This window comes from Schistocerca nitens, chromosome 6, assembly GCF_023898315.1.
Source record: "Schistocerca nitens isolate TAMUIC-IGC-003100 chromosome 6, iqSchNite1.1, whole genome shotgun sequence".
In the NCBI taxonomy this organism is placed as follows: domain Eukaryota; kingdom Metazoa; phylum Arthropoda; class Insecta; order Orthoptera; family Acrididae; genus Schistocerca; species Schistocerca nitens.
This window is the reverse complement of record NC_064619.1, coordinates 685,425,524-685,450,629: the sequence shown is the minus strand read 5'-3', so window position 1 is coordinate 685,450,629 and position 25,106 is coordinate 685,425,524. Positions and strand designations below refer to the sequence as shown.

The 25,106-nt window shown below is 43.9% G+C and overlaps 1 protein-coding gene across 1 annotated transcript in view; it reads left to right on the top strand.

Moving 5' to 3' along the window:
* LOC126263566 (UDP-glucosyltransferase 2-like) overlaps positions 1 to 11,367 on the top strand; it is a 65,033-nt gene extending 53,666 nt beyond the window's left edge. The window contains exon 6 of the mRNA XM_049960658.1: positions 9,151 to 11,367. Within this exon, the coding sequence (XP_049816615.1) occupies positions 9,151 to 9,442 (292 nt within the window). The 3' untranslated portion in view covers positions 9,443 to 11,367. The remainder of the gene's footprint in view (positions 1 to 9,150) is intronic.
* Positions 11,368 to 25,106: the final 13,739 nt, after the last annotated feature.

Here is a 25,106-nt window from a genome sequence, read left to right as displayed (position 1 = left end):
AGAGCGTTACGGAGACGTTCAACATACTCCAGTGGCAGATGCTACTCAAGAGGCACTGCATATCACGCAGAAGTTAACTCTTGAAATTCCGAAAACATGCTTCCACAAAGGTTCCCGAAACTTACCACTTCCTCGCATATGCATCTTGCACAGCAACTACAGCGAGAAAACTAGGGAAATTAGAGCTAGCTCGCACGGTGCCTTATCGAAGGTCGTTCTTCCCACGGACCACTCACAAACGGAAGAGAGGAGGGAGGAAAGTAGAGAAGTACCCTCCGCCACACCATGGAGTCCGTGTGAGATGTAGATGCACACGTAGCATGTTGTAACCTGAGTGTAACCAAGTTTCTAGGCCAACATTTTCTACTTGGTACGGTCTACATCTACATCTACATGATTACTCTGCAATTCACATTTAAGTGCTTGGCAGAGGGTTCATCGAACCACAATCATACTATCTCCCTACCTTTCCACTCCAGAACAGCGCGCGGGAAAAACGAACACCTAAACCTTTCTGTTCGAGCTCTGATTTCTCTTATTTTATTTTGATGATCATTCCTACCTATGTAGGTTGGGCTCAACAAAATATTTTCGCATTCGGAAGAGGAAGTTGGTGATTGAAATTTCGTAAATAGATCTCGCCGCGACGAAAAACGTCTTTGCTTTAATGACTTCCATCCCAACTCGCGTATCATGTCTGCCACACTCTCTCCCCTATTACGTGATAATACAAAACGAGCTGCCCTTTTTTGCACACTTTCGATGTCCTCCGTCATTCCCACCTGGTAAGGATCCCACACCGCGCAGCAATATTCTAACAGAGGACGAACGAGTGTAGTGTAAGCTATCTCTTTACTGGACTTGTTGCATCTTCTAAGTGTCCTGCCAATGAAACGCAACCCTTGGCTCGCCTTCCCCACAATATTATCTATGTGGTCTTTCCAACTGAAGTTGTTCGTAATTGTTACACCCAGGAACTTAGTTGAATTGACAGCCTTGAGAATTGTACTATTTATCGAGTAATCGAATTCCAACGGATTTCTTTTGGAACTCATGTGAATCACCTCACACTCTTCGTTATTTAGCGTCAACTGCCACCTGCCACACCATACAGCAATCTTTTCTAAATCACTTTGCAACTGCCGGCCGCGGTGGTCTCGCGGTTCTCGGCGCGCAGTCCGGAACCGTGCGACTGCTACGGTCGCAGGTTCGAATCCTGCCTCGGGCATGGATGTGTGTGATGTCCTTAGGTTAGTTAGGTTTAAGTAGTTCTAAGTTCTAGGGGACTGATGACCACAGCAGTTGAGTCCCATAGTGCTCAGAGCCAACCATTTTGAGTTTTGCAACTGATAATTCACTAATCTAAATGAGAAAATCAAATTTACAGTGGAACATGAGCAAATTAAAAGTATCAACTTTCTGGACCTAAATGTTACAAGACACAACAACACATGCACATTCAAAATTTATAGGAAAAACACAATGACTGACACCACAATCCCTGCAACCTCATGTCACCCAAATATCCATAAACAGGCAGCCTACAGGTCAATGCTGCATAGGGCAACAAAAATACCATTGAACCAGGAAAATATGCAACAAGAAATAAACACAGTGAAGAAGATTGCAGTTGCCAATGGTTACAATGCTTCCATGGTTGACACAATCTTAGACAAAGTGAAGAGAAACCCAGGTACAAACTGCACCACAGAAGAAAAAGAGAAAAACAAATATATATCTAGCATTCCATACATAGGAAATGTATCGCAGAAGATTGCAAATATTTTAAAAAATCACAGAGTAAAAATTGGGTTTTCTACATCCAATAAACTACACCAAAAACTAATACATAATATAAAGTGTAATCATGATCCACATTGAGACTCTGGAATATACAAAGTAACATGCCAGGAATGCTCCAAGTTCTACGTAGGACAAACAGGCCGAAATATCAACACCAGGTACACAGAGCACATTAGAGCATACACATACAACAAACACACTACATCAGCAATAGCAACACACATACATAACACAGGACACCCATTTGGAAAAATAGAGCAAAATGTCAAAGTACTCCACCGACTAAATAAAGGACATAAAATGGATTTGCTTGAAGAACTGGAGATATATTCACATTACAGAAAATATGAAGATAAAATATTAAATGAAAAACTTGAAAGTGAATCAGTGAATTTCTTCAGATATTTCGATAATATACTTAAATAAAAATAATAAAACATAGAAATAAGCACAATTGTAAAATCAATATAAGTAATTAATGAGCCAAATTGTAAAGATAAATAACCTCTGTACAAAAGCATATCATAATCTGTGGAAGACCTATTATGTTATCTCTGTAAACAACCTGTAAGAAGATCTTTGTAACTGTTTTGTTTATATATTTTCGATGTGTAAAATGTACAAGTTGTGCGTGATGTTAAGTGTGAGTGAGACTCTACACAAATGGACCATTAGAAAACTGTAAGTACAAATTGTTCTCAAACTTTAGCCACTAACCTCACAGAAAGAATTGATACCCAACTAAAAATCGCGTTTCTTATATATTACAGTAAAAGTCAACAAAATGAAGCAGACTCACACACACTGACAACATCAAAAGAAATGGCTCAACACACATCAAAAAGCGCACTTGAAAATGGGAATTATTTCTCGAAACGCGTCATGCGAATAGTAAAATAAAGAAAAATCGTGACTGGTAGCAGAAGATTTATTTATTTATAAACAAACCTATTGTATCTACAGTCGCAGGCTTTCAAAAACCATTTATAATGGATCAAATCAGATTATCAGTAGATCGTTCCCTTCAAGGTGATTCATAATGTTTGAATACAGTATATGCTCCAAAACCCTACTGCAAACCGACGTCAATGATATAGGTCTGTAGCTCGATGGATTACTTCTACTACCCTTCTTAAACACTGGCGCGACATGAGCAATTTTCCAATCTGTAGGTACAGATCTATCGGTGAGCGAGCGGTTGTATATGACTGCTAAGTAGGGAGCTATTTTATCTGCGTAATCTGCAAGGAACCTAATCGGTATACAATCTGGACCTGAAGACTTGCCCGTATCAAGCGATTTGAGTTGCTTCGCAACCCCTAAGGTATCTACTTCTAAGAAACTCATGCTAGCAGCTGTTCGTGTTTCAAATTCTGGAATATTCCATTCGTCTTCCCAGGTGAAGGAATTTCGGAAAACTGCGTTCAATAACTCCGCTGTAGCGGCACAGTCGTCGGTAACAGTACCATCGGCACTGCGCAGCGAAGGTATTGACTGCGTCTTGCCGCTTGTGTACTTTACATACGACCAGAATTTCTTCGGATTTTCTACCAAATTTCGAGATAATGTTTTGCTGTGGAACCTATTAAAGGCATCTCGCATTGAAGTCCGCGCCAAATTTCGCGCGTCTGTAAATTTTAGCCAATCTTCGGGATTTCGCGTTCTTCTGAACTTCGCATGCTTTTTCCGTTGCCTCTCTAGCAGCGTTCGGACCTGTTTTGTGTACCATGGGGGATCAGTTCCATCTCTTACCAATTTATGAGGTATGAATCTCTCAATTGCTGTTGCTACTATATCTTTGAATTTGAGCCACATCTCGTCTACACTTGCATAGTCAGTTCGGAAGGAAGTGAGATTGACTCTTAGGAAGGCTTCTAGTGACACTTTATCCGCTTTTTTAAATAACATTATTTTGCGTTTGTTTCTGGTGGATTTGGAAGAAACGGTATTGAGCCTAGTTATAACGACCTTGTGATCACTAATCCCTGTATGAGTCATGATGCTCTCTATTAGCTCTGGATTGTTTGTGGCTAAGAGGTCAAGTGTGTTTTCGCAACCATTTACAATTCGCGTGGGTTCGTGGACTAACTGCTCGAAATAATTATCGGAGAAAGCATTTAGGACAATCTCGGAAGATGTTTTCTGCCTACCACCGGTTTTGAACAAGTATTTTTGCCAACATATCGAGGGAAGGTTGAAGTCCCCACCAACTATACCCGTATGATCGGTGGAATTCAAGTTACTTTGTCTTTTCGGCCCATTCGGATGACATATCATTGCGGCAGCAAGTTACGACTATGCTGCGCGTATCTAAGTTTCTTTTTTTTTAAAAAAAATAAATGCTTCAGTTTAAATAGGAATAAAAAGAAAAACCTATACAGGGTGTACGATGAAACATCTCAAAACGGTATGTTATGAGATACCGGAAACTGAGTAGTGTGGGAATGGGAATACTAAAATAGGGTCACGTTGATGTAGCAACCTCTGACTCTACCCCCTTTTCTGTTGAAATTCAAGGTCATACATCTGTAATTATTCCCTGAACGTCCTGGGACTGGGACGCGACAAGCCCCGTGTGCTCTCCCTCCCCTAAAGAAGTTCGAGATGGGCGATGTAGATCAAGTGTCTTCATGTCTGTAATTTTGCACCCAAGGTATCAGGTTGTAATATCCGTCAGTGTAACTTGTAGGTCCTGCAGTCGAGTCCCAGACGATGTAATTTTCGTGAATTTTCGTGGTGTTGAACTGAATTTTTGTCGGCAACGATGGTAAGGCAGCCAAAGGATGTTGAGATGGCCTACAGAGTCCGCGTTCGAATCCTGGAGACAGCAATGCATTATCTATCTCTCTTAAATAACTTTTATAGCGCAGTTGCTCAAGTTGATATTGCTATCAGCGGAAATATGCCCCTTTCGGAGCACAAAAACGGCGTGTGTGCTCCTATTTAATTAAAATACTGTAAATGCGAAGGGTGTACCTGCTGCCTAGTTCTGTCTTCCTCAGCCCCTTTAAAAATTGTTTGATGCGGACACATTCGCGCTATTTTGAACGTGCAGCTCGCCTCTCTCTCTCAAAGCCTCACCTACCTGCAGCGCGCTCACAGACGCTAGCCCATCGCTGTAAGTCTTTCAACCCATACAAACGTGCTTGCCCATTCTCAATCGATCATCTAGCCCTACTCATTGTCATTATTTCTTTGTGTCTCTCAAACTCTCACTGTCTCCTGTCTCACAGCCACAGTTTCCTTTGTTCTCTTTCTGACACTGTCCTCTCGCTATCACTCCCTCCCTCTTCGTCGCTCGTACAGCTACTATCTCATTCCTTCCTTTCCACTACTGCTGCCTCTTCTCGCTGTCACTATCTCCCTCTTCCTCGTTCTCATTGTCGTAGACGCCGTCTCTCATTATCACTGCCTCTCCCCCACTTCCTTCTCTTTTTCCTCTCCCACTGGCGAAGTCTCCTTCGCTCTTTTCCTAGCACCGTTCTGTCACTGCCACTGGGTCTCTCTTTCTTTCACACTGCCCTTGTCTCCCTCGCTCCTTCCATACCACAACCACTGCCCGCTTCTTACTTTTCCCTTTTTTTCACCACAGCAACTGTCTCCTTCTCCTCCAACGTAAAAAAAGCACTAATATGTTCGCATGCCAAAATATTCGTGAAATTTTTAAAAGTGCAGAGAAAGGTAGGATGAGGAAGCTGGTATCCCACTCTTCAGTCAGAGATCCTTTTAAACAGAAGCATATTCGCTTTGTTTTTTGCTCCGATAGGAGAATTTTTCCGCTGGTTCTATTCATTTCCTTCCTACAGCAGGGCATGTCAGTCATATGAAAAGCACTTTATGGGTCAGTGAAATTTTGATAGTCTAATTGCGTGAAACTGAAATAACGCACAAACAGCTTGGGGTTCCCAGAACTGTTGTGATGATAACGGATACACTTTATAGCATATTTTCTCCGTTCTAAGTTAGTTTATAAACTACGTTTTCAGCTCATGCCACATTATAATCTTGTATATTACGTGTACATGTCGGGTAACTTTGAATCTCTGTATCGTGGAAACGGATAAAGATATCGAGAAAATTGGATTTTTAATATGTATCAATGGGACAAATATCATCATTCCGGTGTTAAACGCTCGATGTCGAACGTATTATCAGAAACTATATGTTTCAACACACGAGCAGAAACTATGGGTGTCATCGTATTAACAAAATTGTGAGTTCCCGTAAACCAATACAAATCGTGGATTTGAACATACTAGGAGAACAGAACCTGTAGGTTCCATCGAAGTAGCAAAAACAGCGGTTCCCACATAAGTAGCAAAAACAGCAGGGTTCAACATGCCAGCAGAAGCTGTGGATTTCATTTTACTAGGAAAACTGTGGAGTCCAATGTACTAAGAGAAACAATAGGTGAAACTTCCTGGCAGATTAAAACTGTGTGCCGGACCGAGACTCAAACTCGTGACCTTTGCCTTTCGAGGGCAAGTGCTCTACCATCTTTTTTATTTCTTTTTAAATCTCATTTTCTTCGTTTTCTATTTGTTCGTTGTATCTGTTCGGGCCGGACGTGGCAAGACACCCGTTTCAATTCGTCGCTGATCCATTAACTCAGTTTTTTTTTTACAGCGGGCTGCTAACCCTCTGACCGAACACGCTGAGTTACCGTGCCGGCATCCAACTGAGCTACCCAAGCACGACTCACGCCCCGTTCTCATAGCTTTACTTCCGCCAGTACCCCGTCTAGAAACTGTAGGTTCCAACATTCTAAAAGAGCAGAAAGGGAAAGGCCGTGTTCCATCCTCCTAGCAGAAACTGCAGTTTTCAATGTAGTAGCAGAAACTGGAGGATTGGACATACCAGCAAAAACTATGGGATCCATACTGTTGCCAAAACAGCGGATCCCAACACACTAACTTAAAATGTGAATTCCAACACACCAGCAGAAACTGTGGTTTCCGACATACGAGCAGAGACTTTGGTTTCCAAGATAATAACAGAAATCGCGAGTTACATTCTATTGGTGGAAACTACAATTTCCAACGCACAGGCGGAATCTACAGGTTTCAGTATACTATCACGAACTATGGGTTTCATAGTCTTATCAACACTGCGTATTCCAACATATTAGCAGATCATGCGTGTTGCATTATATTAGTGGAGGTGGTGGGGTCCATTGTTCTAAGAGAAGTTGCAGTTTATGATGTACTGGCAGAAAGTACAGGTTCCATTGCGCTAGGAGAAACTGAGGATTCCAGTATGTTAGCAGAAAAGGCGTGATCAAATATGTTAGTCGAAACTATGGGTTCCAATATCCCAACAGAAATTTACGGTACTATCAGAATGTGCAGTTTACAGTGTACTAGTTGAAGCTGTGGGGTTGAACATACTAGCAGAAACTATAGATTCCACCATAATAGTAGAAAGTGCGGATTCCAGTGTCCCATCATAAAAATCGGCATGTTAAACCGTACTAGCAGAAACTACACTTTCCAATGTACCTGAAGAAGCAGTATAGTACAACATACTAACAGAAATTGTGGATTCCATCATATTAGAAAAAAACTGAGTTTGTCAACGTACTGCGAGTTCTGTGGAGTCCTTCGTACTCTCAGAGACTGTGGGATCCATCGTATTAGCAGAAACTGCGGGTTTGTGTAGGACGGTAGGTAACTGAATACAGGGTGTTACAAAAAGGTACGGCCAAACTTTCAGGAAACATTCCTCACACACAAATAAAGAAAAGATGTTATGTGGACATGTGTCCGGAAACGCTTAATTTCCATGTTAGAGCTCATTTTAGTTTCGTCCGTATGTACTGTACTTCCTCGATTCACCGCCAGTTGGCCCAATTGAAGGGATGAAATGCTCACTTCGGTGCTTGTGTTGAAATGTGACTCATTGCTCTACAGTACTAGCATCAAGAACATCAGTACGTAGCATCAACAGGTTAGTGTTCATCACGAACGTGGTTTTGCAGTCAGTGCAATGTTTACGAATGCAGAGTTGGCAGATGCCCATTTGATGTATGGATTAGGACGGGGCAATAGCCGTGGCGCGGTACGTTTGCATCGAGACAGATTTCCAGAACGAAGGTGTCCCGACAGGAAGACGTTCTAAGCAATTGATCGGCGTCTTAGGGAGCACGGAACATCGCAGCCTATGACTCGCGACTGGGGAAGACCTAGAACGACGAGGACACCTGCAATGGACGAGGCAATTCTTCGTGCAATTGACGACAACCCTACTGTCAGCGTCAGAGAAGTTGCTGCTGTACAAGGTAACGTTCACCACGTCAGGAGAGTGGTACGGAGAACCAGTTGTTTGCGTACCATGTACAGCGTGTGCAGGAGCTATCAGCAGCTGATTGGCATCCACGGGTACACTTCTGCGAATGGTTCATCCAACAATGTGTCAATCCTCATTTCAGTGCAAATGTTCTCTTTACGGATGAGGCTTCATTCCAACGTGATCAAATTGTAAATTTTCACAATCAACATGTGTGGGCTGACAAGAATCCGCACGCAATTGTGCAATCACGTCATCAACACAGATTTTCTGTGAACGTTTGGGCAGGCATTGTTGGTGATGTCTTGATTGGGCCCCATGTTCTTCCACCTACGCTCAATGGAGCACGTTATCATGATTTCATACGGGATACTCTACCTGTGCTGCTAGAACATGTGCCTTTACAAGTACGACACAACATGTGGTTCATGCACGATGGAGCTCCTGCATATTTCAGTCGAAGTGTTCGTGCGCTTCTCAACAACAGATTCGGTGACCGATGGATTGGTAGAGGCGGACCAATTCCATGGCCTCCACGCTCACCTGACCTCAACCCTCTTGACTTTCATTTATGGAGGCATTTGAAAGCTCTTGTCTACGCAACCCCGGTACCAAATGTAGAGACTCTTTGTGCTCGTATTGTGGACGGCTGTGATACAATACGCCATTCTCCAGGGCTGCATCAGCGTATCAGGCATTCCATGCGACGGAGGGTGGATGCATGTATCCTCGTTAACGGAGGACATTTTGAACATTTCCTGTAACAAAGTGTTTGAAGTCACGGTGGTACGTTCTGTTTCTGTGTGTTTCCATTCCATGACTAATGTGATTTGAAGTAATAAAATGAGTTCTAACATGGAAAGTAAGCGTTTCCGGACACATGTCCACATAACATATTTTCTTTCTTTGTGTGTGAGGAATGTTTCCTGAAAGTTTGGCCGTACCTTTTTGTAACACCCTGTAAAAAGAGACAGTACAACGCCGCAATTCGCATTAGTTACTTTCCTCAGGTCTTACGCAGAGTACACAGTGACCATTTTGCCGCCATCTCCATCGTTTCAGCTACAGGAAGCGCATGAAGCAGCTGTCGCAGCTGTTCCGGGACCGCCCCCGGCCGCCGCTGGAGGAGGCGGTCTACTGGGTGGAGTACGTCATCAGGCACCAGGGGGCGCCGCACCTGAGGTCCGCCGCGCTGGACCTCGCGTGGTACCAGTACCTGCTGCTGGACGTCGCCGCTCTCATTCTGGCGACAGTACTGCTCGCACTGGCGTCCGTCTACGCCGGTCTACGCTGGATACTTGGCCCTTTATTAGCCGGCAATCGAGCGCAGCGGACGAAAATCAAGAGTAACTGAGCAAGAGTCAGCAGTGCTAGTGCACGGCCCGATAAAAGTCGCGATTAAAATATCGTGACAGGTGAAGCCGTACACTTTGAGTGGAATGTTACTTGCTGGTTATACGTGTTGCCGTACAGTGCTGAAATTACGCTTTTTGCATTGTTTTATTAGGGTTGGCCAGAAAGCAATGCACCGTATTTTTTTCTTCAACAATCCTTTATTGAACATACAGAGAAATACACACATGAAGGGCCGGCCGGAGTGGCCGAGCGGTTCTAGGCGCTACAGTCTGGGACCACGCGACCGCTACGGTCGCAGGTTCGAATCCTGCCTCGGGCATGGATGTGTGTGATGTCCTTAGGTTAGATAGGTTTAAGTAGTTCTAAGATCTAGGGGACTGATGACCTCAGCTGTCAAGTCCCATAGTGCTCAGAGCCAACCAACACACATGAAGGAATGGTGTTTTTTCCATACACCCTGTTTTTCCACGTAATCTCCATTCCATTCTATGACCTTCCTCCAGCTCGAGACGTGTATGCCCTGTCGGTACCAGTCATTGTCCTGGTGGTGCAGCCAGTGCTTCACTATGTGAATCATCTCCTCATCGTCCTCAAAATGTCTTCCAGGAATGTCATCCTTCAATATTCGAAACAAGTGAAAGTCCGAGGGGGCTATGTCAGGTTGTAAGTAGGCTGTTTAGGTTTTTATATTGGTAACGCCACGTAGCGCTCTGTATGAAACTCACTGGCTGTGCTGTGTGCAGTCTGTGGCTGGTTAGCATTGTTGTAATATTCGCTATTGTAGTGGGCAGTCGGATGTTAACAGCGCGTAGCGTTGCGCACTTGGAGGTGAGCCGCCAGCAGTGGTGGATGTGGGGAGAGAAATTGCTGAGTTTTGAGAGCGGATGATCTGGACGTGTGTCCATCAGAGACAGTAAATTTGTAAAACTGGATGTCATGAACTGCTATATATATTATGACTTTTGAAGACTATTAAGCTAAATACATTGTTTGTTCTCTATCAAAATCTTTCATTTGCTAACTATGCCCATCAGTAGTTAGTACCTTCAGTAGTTAGAATCTTTTATTTACTGGCAGTATTGGCGCTCGCTGCATTGCAGTAGTTCGAGTAACGAAGATTTTTGTGAGGTAAGTGATTTGTGAAAGGTATAGGTTATTGTTTGTTAGTCAGGGCCATTATTTTGTAGGGATTTTTCAAAGTCAGATTGCGTTGCGCTAAAAATATTGTGTGTCAGTTCAGTGTTGATCAGAATAGGTAAAGAGCGAAATGCGAAATGTCTGAGTACGTTCAGTTCTGCTCAGCAGTTTGAAAATCAAATATTGTAACAGGTTTATGAGCACAGTAATTCATTAATTTTTCTAAGGGGACGTTTCAAGGTGTGTCAGGTGTGACAGCCGTGGATGGTCTCCCCGAGCGCTACAAATCGTGGAGGTCCGCCAAACCGCCTTCTGATGAACTCACCCGCCGTGCCCAGCGACTAACTGTACTTCTGTCGACAGCTGATGCTCCATAGAGTTTGCACAAGCGTTTATGAATATTCCTCATAGTTTCTTTCTCTGCAGTAAGAAATTCAATGATGGCACGCTGCGTTTAACGTACGTCATCTACAGACACCATCTGAAACTGTCCTGCGGCTACGCTATCTGTCGGAAATGACGGAAACTTGACGCGCTCACTCAGAAGACTTCAGCTAATGCACACGTAACGTTTCGCAGTCGTAACACTGTTTTCGGGTGAGAAAAAAAAAATTGCGGTGCATTCTTTTCTGGGAAATCCTCGGATGGGAGGCGTTTTCAACAGCATGCGTGAAGAAAATTTATGCTTTCGGATAGCTACCTTTGGCGGGTAACAACATGCAATACAGACAGAGTAAATTTCACGACGGTTAAACTGGGCAGTCCAGATCGTCAGATACGAGTATATTAGGCAAAATTTTTCTTTGCAGCATCGTGTTTCACATGTTTCCCTCCCGCACGCCGCTCCCCGCTCCCCCCCCCCCCCCCCCCCCCCCGTCCCTTCGCTCTAGAAAGCTAAAGAAAATAAATTTTTATAGAATTCCTAACCTCATAGAGCGTGAGCTGTGTGTTCGTCTACGTAGGTTGTGCAACCATCAAATGTGGGTGTAAGGACGGAAATATACTCTTCCAACTTTGATATGAATTGGTTTGACTTGAGTATTCTGTGGACTTCAAGAAAATAAATTTTTCCTCCATAGAACGCGCAACGTCTCCCAGTGAAAAAAGTCGCATATTAAAATGACCACAGCAAAGCCTGAAATGTCTTTTTTGGTAACAAATAATACTAATAAAAAGAGAAGATGCAGAATATTTAGTGTTGTCCTGTGTGTATACACTACTGCAACGTCAAAACGAACATTTTGAGCTAATACCCCGCATAAATGAATTTTTATTTACATGTTATACAGGCAGTACATGTCATACTGTCCTCTCTCTAGATTCAAAAAACTGTGGATAAATTGTCTTACACAAAAATAACTCCCAAAAGCTATACTGCAGCCCTATTCACAGATAAGGACAACTCGATGCTCCCACATACTGCCATCCTTTCCCATACTAACAGAAATATACGCTTCCTAAAAGAAGCTCGAGCACAGTTAACAGCGCTGTTGAGGAGAAGCGTTTGCGGGGCATGATGGATCGACGTCTGGTCTCGTCTGCATTGCCAGTAATATTTCGTAAAGTCATATCCGAATTGGGAGGTAACCGGATCGAATCCTGGAGGTGGAAGAAAATTTCACTGCCAATATTTGGCCGACAAGGGGAGTAGAGAAGGTAGCATGAAGTTCCTGATCAGCAGACGTTGCGCCAGTGGCCCGGCTTGGATGCAAAACCTCTGAACAATGTCTCGTGGAGTGAGATCACGTGACAGCATCGACAGCGACCTATTCATAGCATGGCGACGTTAAGTTCGGTCGCTCCCTTACTTCCCTTGATGTTGTTCGAGAGGAGTGGGCTATTTTCCGGCAGCGGGTTTTCCCGTCTCCCTGCTCTCATCATCACACAACATCAAACACTCTCCCATCACAGCTGCATCACAGACGCATTTAAGACTCTCACACAAAGCACGGTAAGCGCTGAGGAAGGAAACCCATTTCAGTTAGGGTTCAAATGGCTCTGAGCACTATGGGACTCAACATCTGTGGTCATCAGTCCCTACAACTTAGAACTACTTAAACCCAACTAACCTAAGGACATCACACACATCCATGCCCGAGGCAGGATTCGAACCTGCGAGCGTAGCAGTCGCGCGGTTCCGGACTGAGCGCCCAGAACCGCTAGACCACCGCGGCCGGCATTTCAGTTAGGGGACTCAACCTGTGTGCATCAGCGTATCCTAGCCCACAATGCCCCACGACTCTTTCATTATCTCTTTCCTGTATGCCGTATTCTAATATTAGTTAGATACATATTCCATAGATCAATTGAACGACATTTTATAGCAATGATGTGGAAACACTTAAACCTAACCTAAGGACATCACACACATCCATGCCCGAGGCAGGATTCGAACCTGCGACCGTAGCAGTCGTGCGGTTCCTGACTGAGCGCCCAGAACCGCTAGACCACCACGGACGGCACTTCAGTTAGGGGACTCAACCTGTGTGCATCAGCGTATCCTAGCCAACAATGCCACACGACTCTTTCATTATCTCTTTCCTGTATGCCGTATTCTAATATTAGTTAGATACATATTCCATAGATCAACTGAACGACATTTTACAGCAGTTATGTGGAAACAGCTTGCAGGTTATGTGTACATAACTAGTTTTGATATTAATTAACGTATTATTCTTCAAACCTACTCAAGTAATTACACTTAAAATAGTTTCTTACAGGTTACACGATTTTTAATTTTAATTTGACTATGGAAGAGACAGAGTTGGCCAGATGAAATAATTTTAGGTTAAGATTAAAACTTACTTTGGTACCTGCCAGACATTTTATATTTTGGGCAAATTTTTGATGATGCATACTGAACTCCTCTCTGACACGCTGACGACTGTAGTAATGCGTAACAAAGGTAATTTTTTCTACTAGTGTTGTAAGTATGGATATCAGTATTATTCTAAAATTGCGATTTATTAGCTAATATATATATGAATTTGGGTGTTATGGAACATTCGGGAAATGTGGAATACTGTGATTTCTCATCAGTCGAGTGATGCTACTAAACGGGCAACGCATCAACGCCTTCAAAATGTTTCCGTGATGCTCCGCATCCAATTCAGTTCGTACCCAGTGATCGTGTGAGTCACAACGCAGAAAGATTGTTTTCATACTTTGACAACATTTTTAGCCGAAAGTTCTGAAAAACATTCAGTGATTTATTGCAAACGTATACTAACGATTAAAATATGCAATTTATTAAAAGAATAGTAGATCGTTAAGTGTTGCTAGATTTTTGGCTATGGATGTAGTTGGCTCTGTTAGTATCTTGTGAAGTGCATAATGGTGTGTTGAGCAACAACGAATACTTTATTTGCAACTTTTGAATATAGATGAATGTAAAACGAATCACCTCTCCTACATAAACAAATAATTGTTTCAGTTCTTTCTTTCGAAGTTAATAAACTTAACAGATTTCCTGTCGAATCCAATTGTTTTTTTCTGTATTCTGTATTCTTTTAACAGTTTAAACAGCAATTGCAGAATTGTATTTTGTGTACATAAAAAACGTTATTTCCAAATTTACATCATTATTTGTATTTTAATAACCGTATTCCGCATTTTTCGACTAGGTTCCATCATCCTCAAGTGCAACTGTTTTTTCAAATAAGTTTAGGTGGTAAGTCTTTTTATCTTTATTAATAGAAACGCTAATACGTATCGCCAAATAGTTGAAGTCTATGATTTAGTGTGTCTGAGAGCAAAGAACGAGTTCAGTTCGGAGATACAACTACGAAAGTAATAGGCATTTCATAATACCAGAATAGTCTCTCTCTCTCCCTCTCTCTCTCTCTCTCTCTCTCTCTCTCTCTCTCTTTCTCTCGCTTGCTAGCTCGCTCGGAGCTCATGCAGGTAAAATGTATAGTTCGCTGAAAAGATATGTAGAAGATAGCTGCAGGTGAACATCACATATTATTCTTAGAGTTCGCTTTTATGTCGATATGATCACTTGCCCCACAAAATTATTCCGTAAGGCATTAATGAGTGGAAGTATGCGAAATTTGTTAGGAGATTGATTTGTTTGTTTCCGAGAGTAGCAATTACACGAAAAGCAAAGGTATTGGAACGTAATTGTTCGAGCAGGTTGATAATACGCTTCTTACACAAGTTTCCATCAATATGTCGACCCAAAAATGTGGAGCATTTCACACTGTTCACTGACTCTTGTTCATGTACTACATTAGTTTTTGGTAAGACTCGTTCTGTTAAACAGACCTAAATATAAAGTGTTTCCTCATAATTAAGGAGTGGCTATTTTCAAAGAACTTTGTTAAAAACAATAATAATTTCTTGGGTTTTCTCTTTAATGGAATTTATTGTAACAGCAGTATCGACTCCAAAAACTACTAATTCTGCTTGACAATGTTAAATGCTACGTCATTCACGTAAACAGTGCAAGAGGAGCCTTGTGTAAAAACAAAAAAAAAACGACTCTATGAGTGATTCCTGGGCTGAAAATGGTAAACTTGTGCTTATACCTGGTTCAAATGCAACAGAGTGCTCCTGTGACACAAGCAATTACTTTGAAACTAAAACTGTTGCACGTAAAGGAACGCCAGTTGGCCTACTGGATATAAGTTTAGCTCTTGGCTGTAAGCACCAGCGTATGGTGGAAGAACGTGTTAGAATCGATATCAAAAATTTCCAACCTGACTACCAAATGAAATTCATGGATCTGGCAGAATTCACAATTTATTCTGTTAAAACACAATTAAAATTAACGAATCCACTGTAAAATGAAATAATGAAAGTGTAATAATAAAATGAAACATGGTCGCCACCAGCGGAAGTCACTGTAAAATTAAAATCGAAACTTCGAAAAATGAAGGAATGACGCTACACTAACTGTCACTAATTTACCAATGGAAACTCACTTCAATAGCACAGGACAAATCCGCTATGAAAACTGTTGGGAACAGAAAAAAAAACTCCTGAATTTTGCATCATTAAACTTCACGGCTATGTTCGACATCAGTTAATAACATGAGTGATATCCTGAAAAAGCTACCAAGAAGGACGGAAAATGGAGAAAAAAAAATCCTGTTGCATCTCCGAACTTTGCACACTGTATAAATACACTCCTGGAAATGGAAAAAAGAACACATTGACACCGGTGTGTCAGACCCACCATACTTGCTCCGGACACTGCGAGAGGGCTGTACAAGCAATGATCACACGCGCGGCACAGCGGACACACCAGGAACCGCGGTGTTGGCCGTCGAATGGCGCTAGCTGCGCAGCATTTGTGCACCGCCGCCGTCAGTGTCAGCCAGTTTGCCGTGGCATACGGAGCTCCATCGCAGTCTTTAACACTGGTAGCATGCCGCGACAGCGTGGACGTGAACCGTATGTGCAGTTGACGGACTTTGAGCGAGGGCGTATAGTGGGCATGCGGGAGGCCGGGTGGACGTACCGCCGAATTGCTCAACACGTAGGGCGTGAGGTCTCCACAGTACATCGATGTTGTCGCCAGTGGTCGGCGGAAGGTGCACGTGCCCGTCGACCTGGGACCGGACCGCAGCGACGCACGGATGCACGCCAAGACCGTAGGATCCTACGCAGTGCCGTAGGGGACCGCACCGCCACTTCCCAGCAAATTAGGGACACTGTTGCTCCTGGGGTATCGGCGAGGACCATTCGCAACCGTCTCCATGAAGCTGGGCTACGGTCCCGCACACCGTTAGGCCGTCTTCCGGTCACGCCCCAACATCGTGCAGCCCGCCTGCAGTGGTGTCGCGACAGGCGTGAATGGAGGGACGAATGGAGACGTGTCGTCTTCAGCGATGAGATTCGCTTCTGCCTTGGTGCCAATGATGGTCGTATGCGTGTTTGGCGCCGTGCAGGTGAGCGCCACAATCAGGACTGCATACGACCGAGGCACACAGGGCCAACACCCGGCATCATGGTGTGGGGAGCGATCTCCTACACTGGCCGTACACCACTGGTGATCGTCGAGGGGACACTGAATAGTGCACGGTACATCCAAACCGTCATCGAACCCATCGTTCTACCATTCCTAGACCGGCAAGGGAACTTGCTGTTCCAACAGGACAATGCACGTCCGCATGTATCCCGTGCCACCCAACGTGCTCTAGAAGGTGTAAGTCAACTACCCTGGCCAGCAAGATCTCCGGATCTGTCCCCCATTGAGCATGTTTGGGACTGGATGAAGCGTCGTCTCACGCGGTCTGCACGTCCAGCACGAACGCTGGTCCAACTGAGGCGCCAGGTGGAAATGGCATGGCAAGCCGTTCCACAGGACTACATCCAGCATCTCTACGATCGTCTCCATGGGAGAATAGCAGCCTGCATTGCTGCGAAAGGTGGATATACACTGTACTAGTGCCGACATTGTGCATGCTCTGTTACCTGTGTCTATGTGCCTGTGGTTCTGTCAGTGTGAACATGTGATGTATCTGACCCCAGGAATGTGTCAATAAAGTTTCCCCTTCCTGGGACATTGAATTCACGGTGTTCTTATTTCAATTTCCAGGAGTGTACTTGAATTCCGGTGAATTTAGCTCACGTTAACGACTGGAACTCCCAGCCACACTACTCCACATCACTGCGTCACGTTCCCGCGTCGCACTGCAACCTCACCACCGCTGGTGCAGAGCTGTGGTTCGCCGCGCCCGCAGCTACACACGCGAGTGCCGTCTGTAGGCCAGCGGCTGTGCCGTGAGCCTCCGTGATCCATCGACGCAGAGCCCAAGTCCACCGCACAACCCAGTGCAGGATGTCCGATTCCTTAGTTGAATCTTGGAAACCTTGCGCTTACCTATTACAGCCTGTCATAAAGCTTACTCTGCCAGACCAAGGATGAGAATGCTTGACGTTTCTGTATGCTCAGTCAGTCTCTCTGACAATGATTTCTATTTCAATTTCTTTGCATTTTTCATGCAGTAATTTCACCTCAGCTGACCTACACTTTCTATTTATTTCGTTCCGAAGTGACTCGTATTTCTGTATTGTTAATTTCCCTGAACAGTTTTGTACTTCCGTTTTTCGAACAACTGAGATACTTTTTTCTGCTACCCATGGTTTCTTTGCAGTTACCTACATTTTTCTTTCCAACTTCTATGATTGCCCTTTATACGAGGTGTGGCTAGAAAAAAACCGGACTAGTACTGGTGAAACAATAAAACGAATGCAATAAGGCTGAAAGTCGCGTGGCCTGTCACGTGACTCTCGCTCCGCCTACTGCTCGAGTTTCATCTGCCTCCTGCACTCAGTCTGCCCGTGGCGTCTGTTTTAAGTAGTTGACGTTTTGTCTGTGCGTCGGAAAATGTTGAGTGTACAGAAAGAACAGCGTGTTAACATCAAATTTTGTTTCAAACTAGGAAAATCTGCAAGTGAAACGTTTGTAATGTTACAACAAGTGTACGGCGATGATTGTTTATCGCGAACACAAGTGTTTGAGTGGTTTAAACGATTTAAAGGTGGCCGCGAAGACACCAGTGATGACACTCGCACTGGCAGACCATTGTCAGCAAAAACTGATGCAAACATTGAAAAAATCGGTAAACTTGTTCGACAAGATCGCCGTTTAACAATCAGAGCAGTGTCTGAGTTAACAGGAGTTGACAAGGAAAGTTTTAGGCAGATTCTTCATGAAAGTTTCAACATGAACAAAGTGTGTTCAAAAATGGTTCCAAAGTGTCTCACAATTGAACAGAAGGAACGCCGCAGAATGATTAGTTCTGACATCCTGGAAAACATTGAAAGTGATCCCACCTTCTTACAAAATGTTATTACTTGCGATGAATCGTGGTTTTTTACTTACGATCCCGAAACTAAACGTCAATCAAACTCCTGGTTCTCCACGACAAAAAAAAGCACGAATGTCAAAATCGAAATTCAAGGCAATGATGATTGTTTTTTTTGACATCAAAGGGATTGTGCACATTGATTGGGTACCAGAGGGACAAACAGTGAATCAGCATTACTACATTAGCATCCTGGCTACCCTACGTGAGCGAGTACGGAGAAAACGGAACGATTTGTGGAGAAAAAAGTCATGGATCCTTCACCAAGACAATGCCCCAGCTCACAGTGCGTTGTCAGTGAAGACGTTTTTGGCAAAACACAACATTCCCATCTTAGATCATCCACCCTACTCACCTGATTTGGCCCCCTGTGACTTTTTTCTTTTCCCTAAAGTCAAGTCTTCTTTGAAAGGAACTAGATTTGAGAATGTTGAAGCAGTGAAAGAAAAAGCGACGGAAGTAATGTATGGACTTACCGGAAATGATCTGCAGCATTGCTATGAACAGTGGAAAATTCGTATGGAGCGGTGTAGAGACCGAGGAGGAGAGTACATTGAAGGAGATAACATGAAATTGTAAATAATTGTAAATAAATGTTTTTTCCAGCATCAGTCCGGTTTTTTTTCCAGCCGCACCTCGTAGAGATGTCTATTCCTCTTTAACTGAACTACCTAGTGAGCTTTTCATTATAGCAGTATCTATAGCCTTAGAGAACTTCAAGCGTCTCTCTTCATTCCTTCGCATAACCGTATCCCACATTCGCGTTCCAATTCCTCGTCACCAGTATTCTTATCTCCCTTCACGTACTGAATTACCCGCTTAGTATCCTCATGTTTCACGCCAACGTTACATATGGCAGTGAAACATGTAAAATTTTCACAGAGGGAGGCTATCTCGGTGCATTAGGGCAATGTCGACGCGAGGCGGCCGCAATGAAAACATTTCGCCACCGAGACTAGGCTAGGGCAAAACACAACATCGGCGTTTTAGGCGAATAGGCAGCAGAACTCAGCAGAATCGAGGGGTTGGTTGGTTGGTTGTTTGGGGAAGGAGACCAGACAGCGTGGTCATCGGTCTCATCGGATTAGGGAAGGATGGGGAAGGAAGTCGGCCGTGCCCTTTCACAGGAACCATCCCGGCATTTGCCTGGAGTGATTTAGGGAAATCACGGAAAACCTAAATCAAGATGGCCGGACGCGGGATTGAACCGTCGTCCTCCCGAATGCGAGTCCAGTGTCTAACCACTGCGCCACCCCGCTCGGTAGAATCGAGGGGGTCAGACCGACTAAAGAGGGTCACGTCACCTTCTAACGAAGAAAGAAAGTCTAAGGTGAATGCAACAAACGGTACCAAGAGCTTTTACGAACCAGTTCTATACGATGACGAAGTCGTGAAGCAAGCACAGCTGAAGGGAAACCGCTGGTGCTTTAGTAACAGCAAGCCCTATGCGGTCATATTCAAATATATCAGGTAAACAGAAAGAGACTTTCACTCTGCAGCGGAATGTGCGCTGATATGAAACTTCCTGGCAGATTAAAACTGTGTGCCGGACCGAGACTCGAACTCGGGACCTTTGCCTTTCGCGGGCAAGTGCTCTACCAACTGAGCTACCCAAGCACGACTCACGGCCCGTCCTCACAGCTTTACTTCTGCCAGTACCTCGTGTCCTACTTTCCAAACTGTCTCCGCAATATCCTTTCTTTCAGGAGTGCTAGTTCTTCAAGGTTCGCAGGAGAGCTTCTGTAAAGTTTAAAAAGTAGGAGACGAGGTACTGGCAGAAGTAAAGCTGTGAGGACGGGGCGTGAGTCGTGCTTGGGTAGCTCAATTGGTAAAGCACTTGCCCGCGAAAGGCAAAGGTCCCGAGTTCGAGTCTCCGTCCGGCACACAGTTTTAATCTGCCAGGAAGTTTCATGTCAGGTAAACATTAGCCACTACTCGACTCCATAAATAACGCAGCAGTTTAGGTCGTAAGGGAGTCGGTCAGAAGGATCAGTGGCGTATATGACGTTCGCACTCGATTCCTGATTGCAGCAAAGTGAGGTCTGGCACAAGTGTGTTGGAGATTTGCCACACGCTACAGACAGCAGCACCGCTGCCGGGAGAGGTGGCTACTTCGCCATAATCACTAGCTGCAGAGTTCAACACCACAGTTTGCATCTGACGCAGGTGGGAGGACCTGGAGCTCTTTCCTTCCCACCAGGATCAGAACACAAGCGTTCCTGAGATTGCAGCATACCAAGTAGGGCCTACCTGGACGGGAGGCCAGTATCGTCAAGCTTCACGGCTAAACTACAACTGTCATCGTAGTTCGACGGATGACGAAGAAGGATTGTGAGCGGGAAGGGTCAGAGCGCCTCCCAAGTCGGCGTGTGTGAGTTCACGATACACGCGCCGCCATCGCTCACTGTTACGGCGTCGCGGTACAGCAGGTGCCTGAGCCACAGCAAGCGGCGAACCGCCGGTGCAGCAGACGGCTGGAACGAAAGGCGTTGACAGACGATGCCAACCACGAGCCAAGACGCTACTTGAATTTTTATGGAAATAATTAATTATGAATCTTCTTTCACTGCACCTGCCGCCGTCCACACGCCACTACCATCCCTCCGAAAAAAACTAACAAGGAGCGGACTGGGAGAGTACCTCATGACACAGAACCAACTCTGCTTATGCCTCGCCAATAATGGCCTCTTGCATTCATATACTTTCTCTGTCTCTCCATCCTCTGCTTGCTACGTCGGCCAGTATATCTGAGCTATTGCTGTCGATGCTGGTTTGCTGTCGATTCTAATGAGCGCAGCCCTATCACCGAACTGTTCACAGTAACTCATTCTTCACCCTATTCATTCATACCGAATCCTACTTACGTTATACCATTTTATACTACTGTTGGTACTGTATTATCGTGTAGTAGTCTGACTGGAAATCTTTGTCTTGTTTCTGTTTCACTTCACGGACCCCCATCATTCCTAGATTGACCTCCGTATGTGCTCAATATTCACTAATACAGTATGCTCGAAATAACAGGCAACACTCTTACAAATTCAAATAGAGCTGTTATACAGATTTCACGCCCAGTTTTTGATATGTGTCCCGACCACAGCACAGTGCTCTGAACCATTGGTTTAGAGCCCTCTAACACTATAACACACTTATTTGATGTTTACAGTTCACAAATTCAGGAGTATTCGTTTTGCGTTTTGTTCTTATTGACCATTCGGTGGCATTCACGTAGAATTCGTTTTGAACTGTGGCAAGCATGTGAAAAGTTTCTGCCTGAGTTCATCACAAACATTCTGCAAAGGGGAAACATACTGCATGAAAGGAAACGAGCAAAAGTCATAGACTTACCTAAACTAGATAAACTAAATGACAAGCCAGAAAATTAGCAGCACATACCTTTAGTTAGTATGCTATACAAGTTCCTAGAAATAATGGCTCAAATGGCTCTGAGCACTATGGGACTTAACCTCTGAGGTCATCAGTCCCCTAGAACTTAGAACTACTTAAACATAACTAACCTAAGGACATCGCACACATCCATGCCTGAGGCAGGATTCGAGCCTGCGACAGTAGCGGTCGCGCGGTTCCAGACTGTAGCGCCTAGAACCGCTCGGCCAACGCGGCCGGCTGGAAATAATGGTGTACAATAGAATATGTCACAAGTTCTTCGAAAACGTACCGGTTGAACACGCCGCAATAGGCGTAACACAGCTGCACAGATCAAGTGCTGTCTGTGACAACCTACACAGAAGTGGAAATGGGAAATTTGTGGTAAGTTCCTATGCGACCAAAGTGCTGAGACCATCGGTCTCTAGGCTTACACACTACTTAATCTAACTTGAACTAAGTTACGCTAATGACAACACACACACCCATGCCCGAGGGAGGACTCTAACCGCGCGAACCGTGGCAAGGCGCCTGTGACCGCGCGGTTACACAGATGTGGCTTCCAGAATCAAGAGAAGTCATCAGTCACATTCATTGATCTGACAGCTCCATATGATACCGTCTGGAGACAAGGTGTCATACTGTAACTTCTACAAGTCATCCGAAGCCTAAAAAAGTGGCAGTTTTATCAGTGACATTCTCAGTAACCAATGTTTCCAAGTAATAATAGGTGCCAAGACGAGTTCACAGATGAAGCTAAACTATGAGCTACCACAAAGATCTGTCATGGCCCTTCCATAATTAGTCTGTACATTTTTGATATGGCTGGAACCACATTAACGTAGTTTGGGTATGCTGAAGATTGGGCACTCGCAGCGAAGTGTCGCTAAGAGAGAGTATAAATAGGGGTCATGCTTGACAGAACGCTCAGTTACAAACAACATCTATTAATAACAGCCGCCAAATCAAAACTCGAATTAACATCCTCCAGAAACTCTGAGGCACATTGTGGGTTGGCTCTGAGCACTATGGGACTTAACTTCTGAGGTCATCAGTCCCCTAGAGCGTAGAACTTCTTAAACCTAACTAACCTACGGAAATCACACACATCCATGCCCGAGGCAGGATTCGAACCTGCGACCGTAGCGGTCGCGCGGTTCCAGACTGCAGCGCCTAGAACCGCTCGGCTACTCCGGCCGGCAATGTTCACAAAAGGCATGTTGACACACATCTTAGTCATACCACGCCTGTTGTAGCTGGTAGCATCAGACGCACACCTACTTTCCGGCCACTACATCCCGGTTGTCGCCTTATCAGTTTGCATCGTTACTTCATTGATCTCTGCACAAATCTAGAAGGGCAAGTTAGTCGTTGGTGGTTTTGTTTGCAATTACGTTTCGCTATAACTCTCTCTTTCCAGAACTCTTCTTGTCTTATGTTATTCTTTTCAAAGTTTTACATACCTCTTGAATTCAATCGATTTTCAGTTTCTTTTCCAAATGACATTTCAAGATATGCTGCATGAATTTACTGTCACACTCTCTGTAAATGTATACAAAGATAGCAACGTGGTCTTGCTAATCGTTTCCGATATGTGTTCTATGTTCTGGTAAATTTCATCGTTACTTCTAAATTTCCTAATGTTTTCCATGTAATTCACCTTTTTAATATTTCTAACTTTTCAAACCTATAATTTCAATTACAATCGGTAGCACACAGTTATTCTGGTTTCGTAACGGTGTTGCAGGGCTTTATTTTAATTTTCTTACGGAGCACTTTTTCTGTCGTAGGTATTATTAGTTGTACCATACATTCTTTCGATACTTGTACAGATATAGATTGCGGTCTATATCTGTACAATTAGCGAAAGAGCGTATGGTGCAGCTAATAATAACTATGACAGAAAAAGGAGGACATCAAGAGCAGACTAGCACTGGCATAAAGGGCATTGCTGGCCGAGAGAAGTCTGCTGGCATCAAACATAGTTCTTAATTTGAGAAAGAAATTTCTGACAATGTACGTTCGGAGCACAGCACTGTATGGTAGTAGAACACGGACTGTGGAAAAACTGGAACAGAAGACAATGGAAGTATTTAAGATGTGGTCCTATGGACGAATGTTGAAAATTAAGTGGATGGATAAGGTGTGGAATGAGGAAGTTCTGCGCAGAATCGAAGAGGAAAGGAAAACATTGACAAGGATAAGTGACACGATGATACGACATCTGTTTAGACATCAGGGAATAACTTCCATGGCACTAGAGGGAGCTGTAGACAGTAAAAACTGTAGAGGAAGGCAGAGATTGGAATACATCAAGCAAGTAATCGAGGACGTAGGTTGCAAGTGCTACTCTGAGATGAAGCGGTTGGCACAGGAGATGAATTCGTCTCCGGCCACGTCAAACCAGTCAGAAGACCGATGGATAAAAGTAACCGTGGTGTAGTATATCATCTGTTTTGCTTTTATTTTTCTCCCCCCCCTTCTTCCCCCCCCCCCCCCCCCCCCCCGCCGCTCCACCGGTCCATAGAAACCACCCATCACCCAAATAAGTCTCATCCTCACACTCAGAAAATATTTTTGGTATTTAGTTTTTAACATCTTCTCGTATGTTCCCTTGACGTTTATTTACAGTTTCGCTCATAAATTTTCAAATATGTAAAAATATGACGTTTACTCTTTTCTTTGCGTGGAACTCTGTATTAACTATTTTCTCAAATTTTCACCAGTTGTCATTGATAAGAGTAGTCAGTTATTGCCTTAAAATGGTCTCGAAAGCCGAAAACGATAAGTGTATAAATTAATACTGTACAAATTCACAGTTTGAATTTTTCGCTCGTCAGTGTGAAGTTGTTCCGTCAAGAAGTTAATCAAAGTTTTCATCTGGAGGTATGCATTGTGCAGAACTGAAATGTCGACTTTATGGAATGAGGAGAAGAATGAAATGAGATCGTTTGAAATGTGATGCTAAAGAAAGATGATGAAAATTAAATGGATAAGTACGGAAGTAGCAAATGAAGAACTATTGAAAAGAATAAACGAGGAACGGAGTGTGGTCCTATATAAAATCTCTAAGCGGGTCTAAGGCTCACTCGTTGAGGAGTCTAGTTTCGCAGTGGAAGATAGCAAAAGGGAGGCCAAAATTTTAAATTCCACGTTTAAGAAATCTTTCACACAGAGGAATCGTACAGACGTACCGTCATTTGACCACTACACAGAGTCCCGTTCGGATGATATAGTACTAAGTATCCATTGCGTAGAGACAAAACTGAAAGAGATGAAAACAAATAAGTCGCCGGTTCATGCTGGAATCCCAGTTTGGTT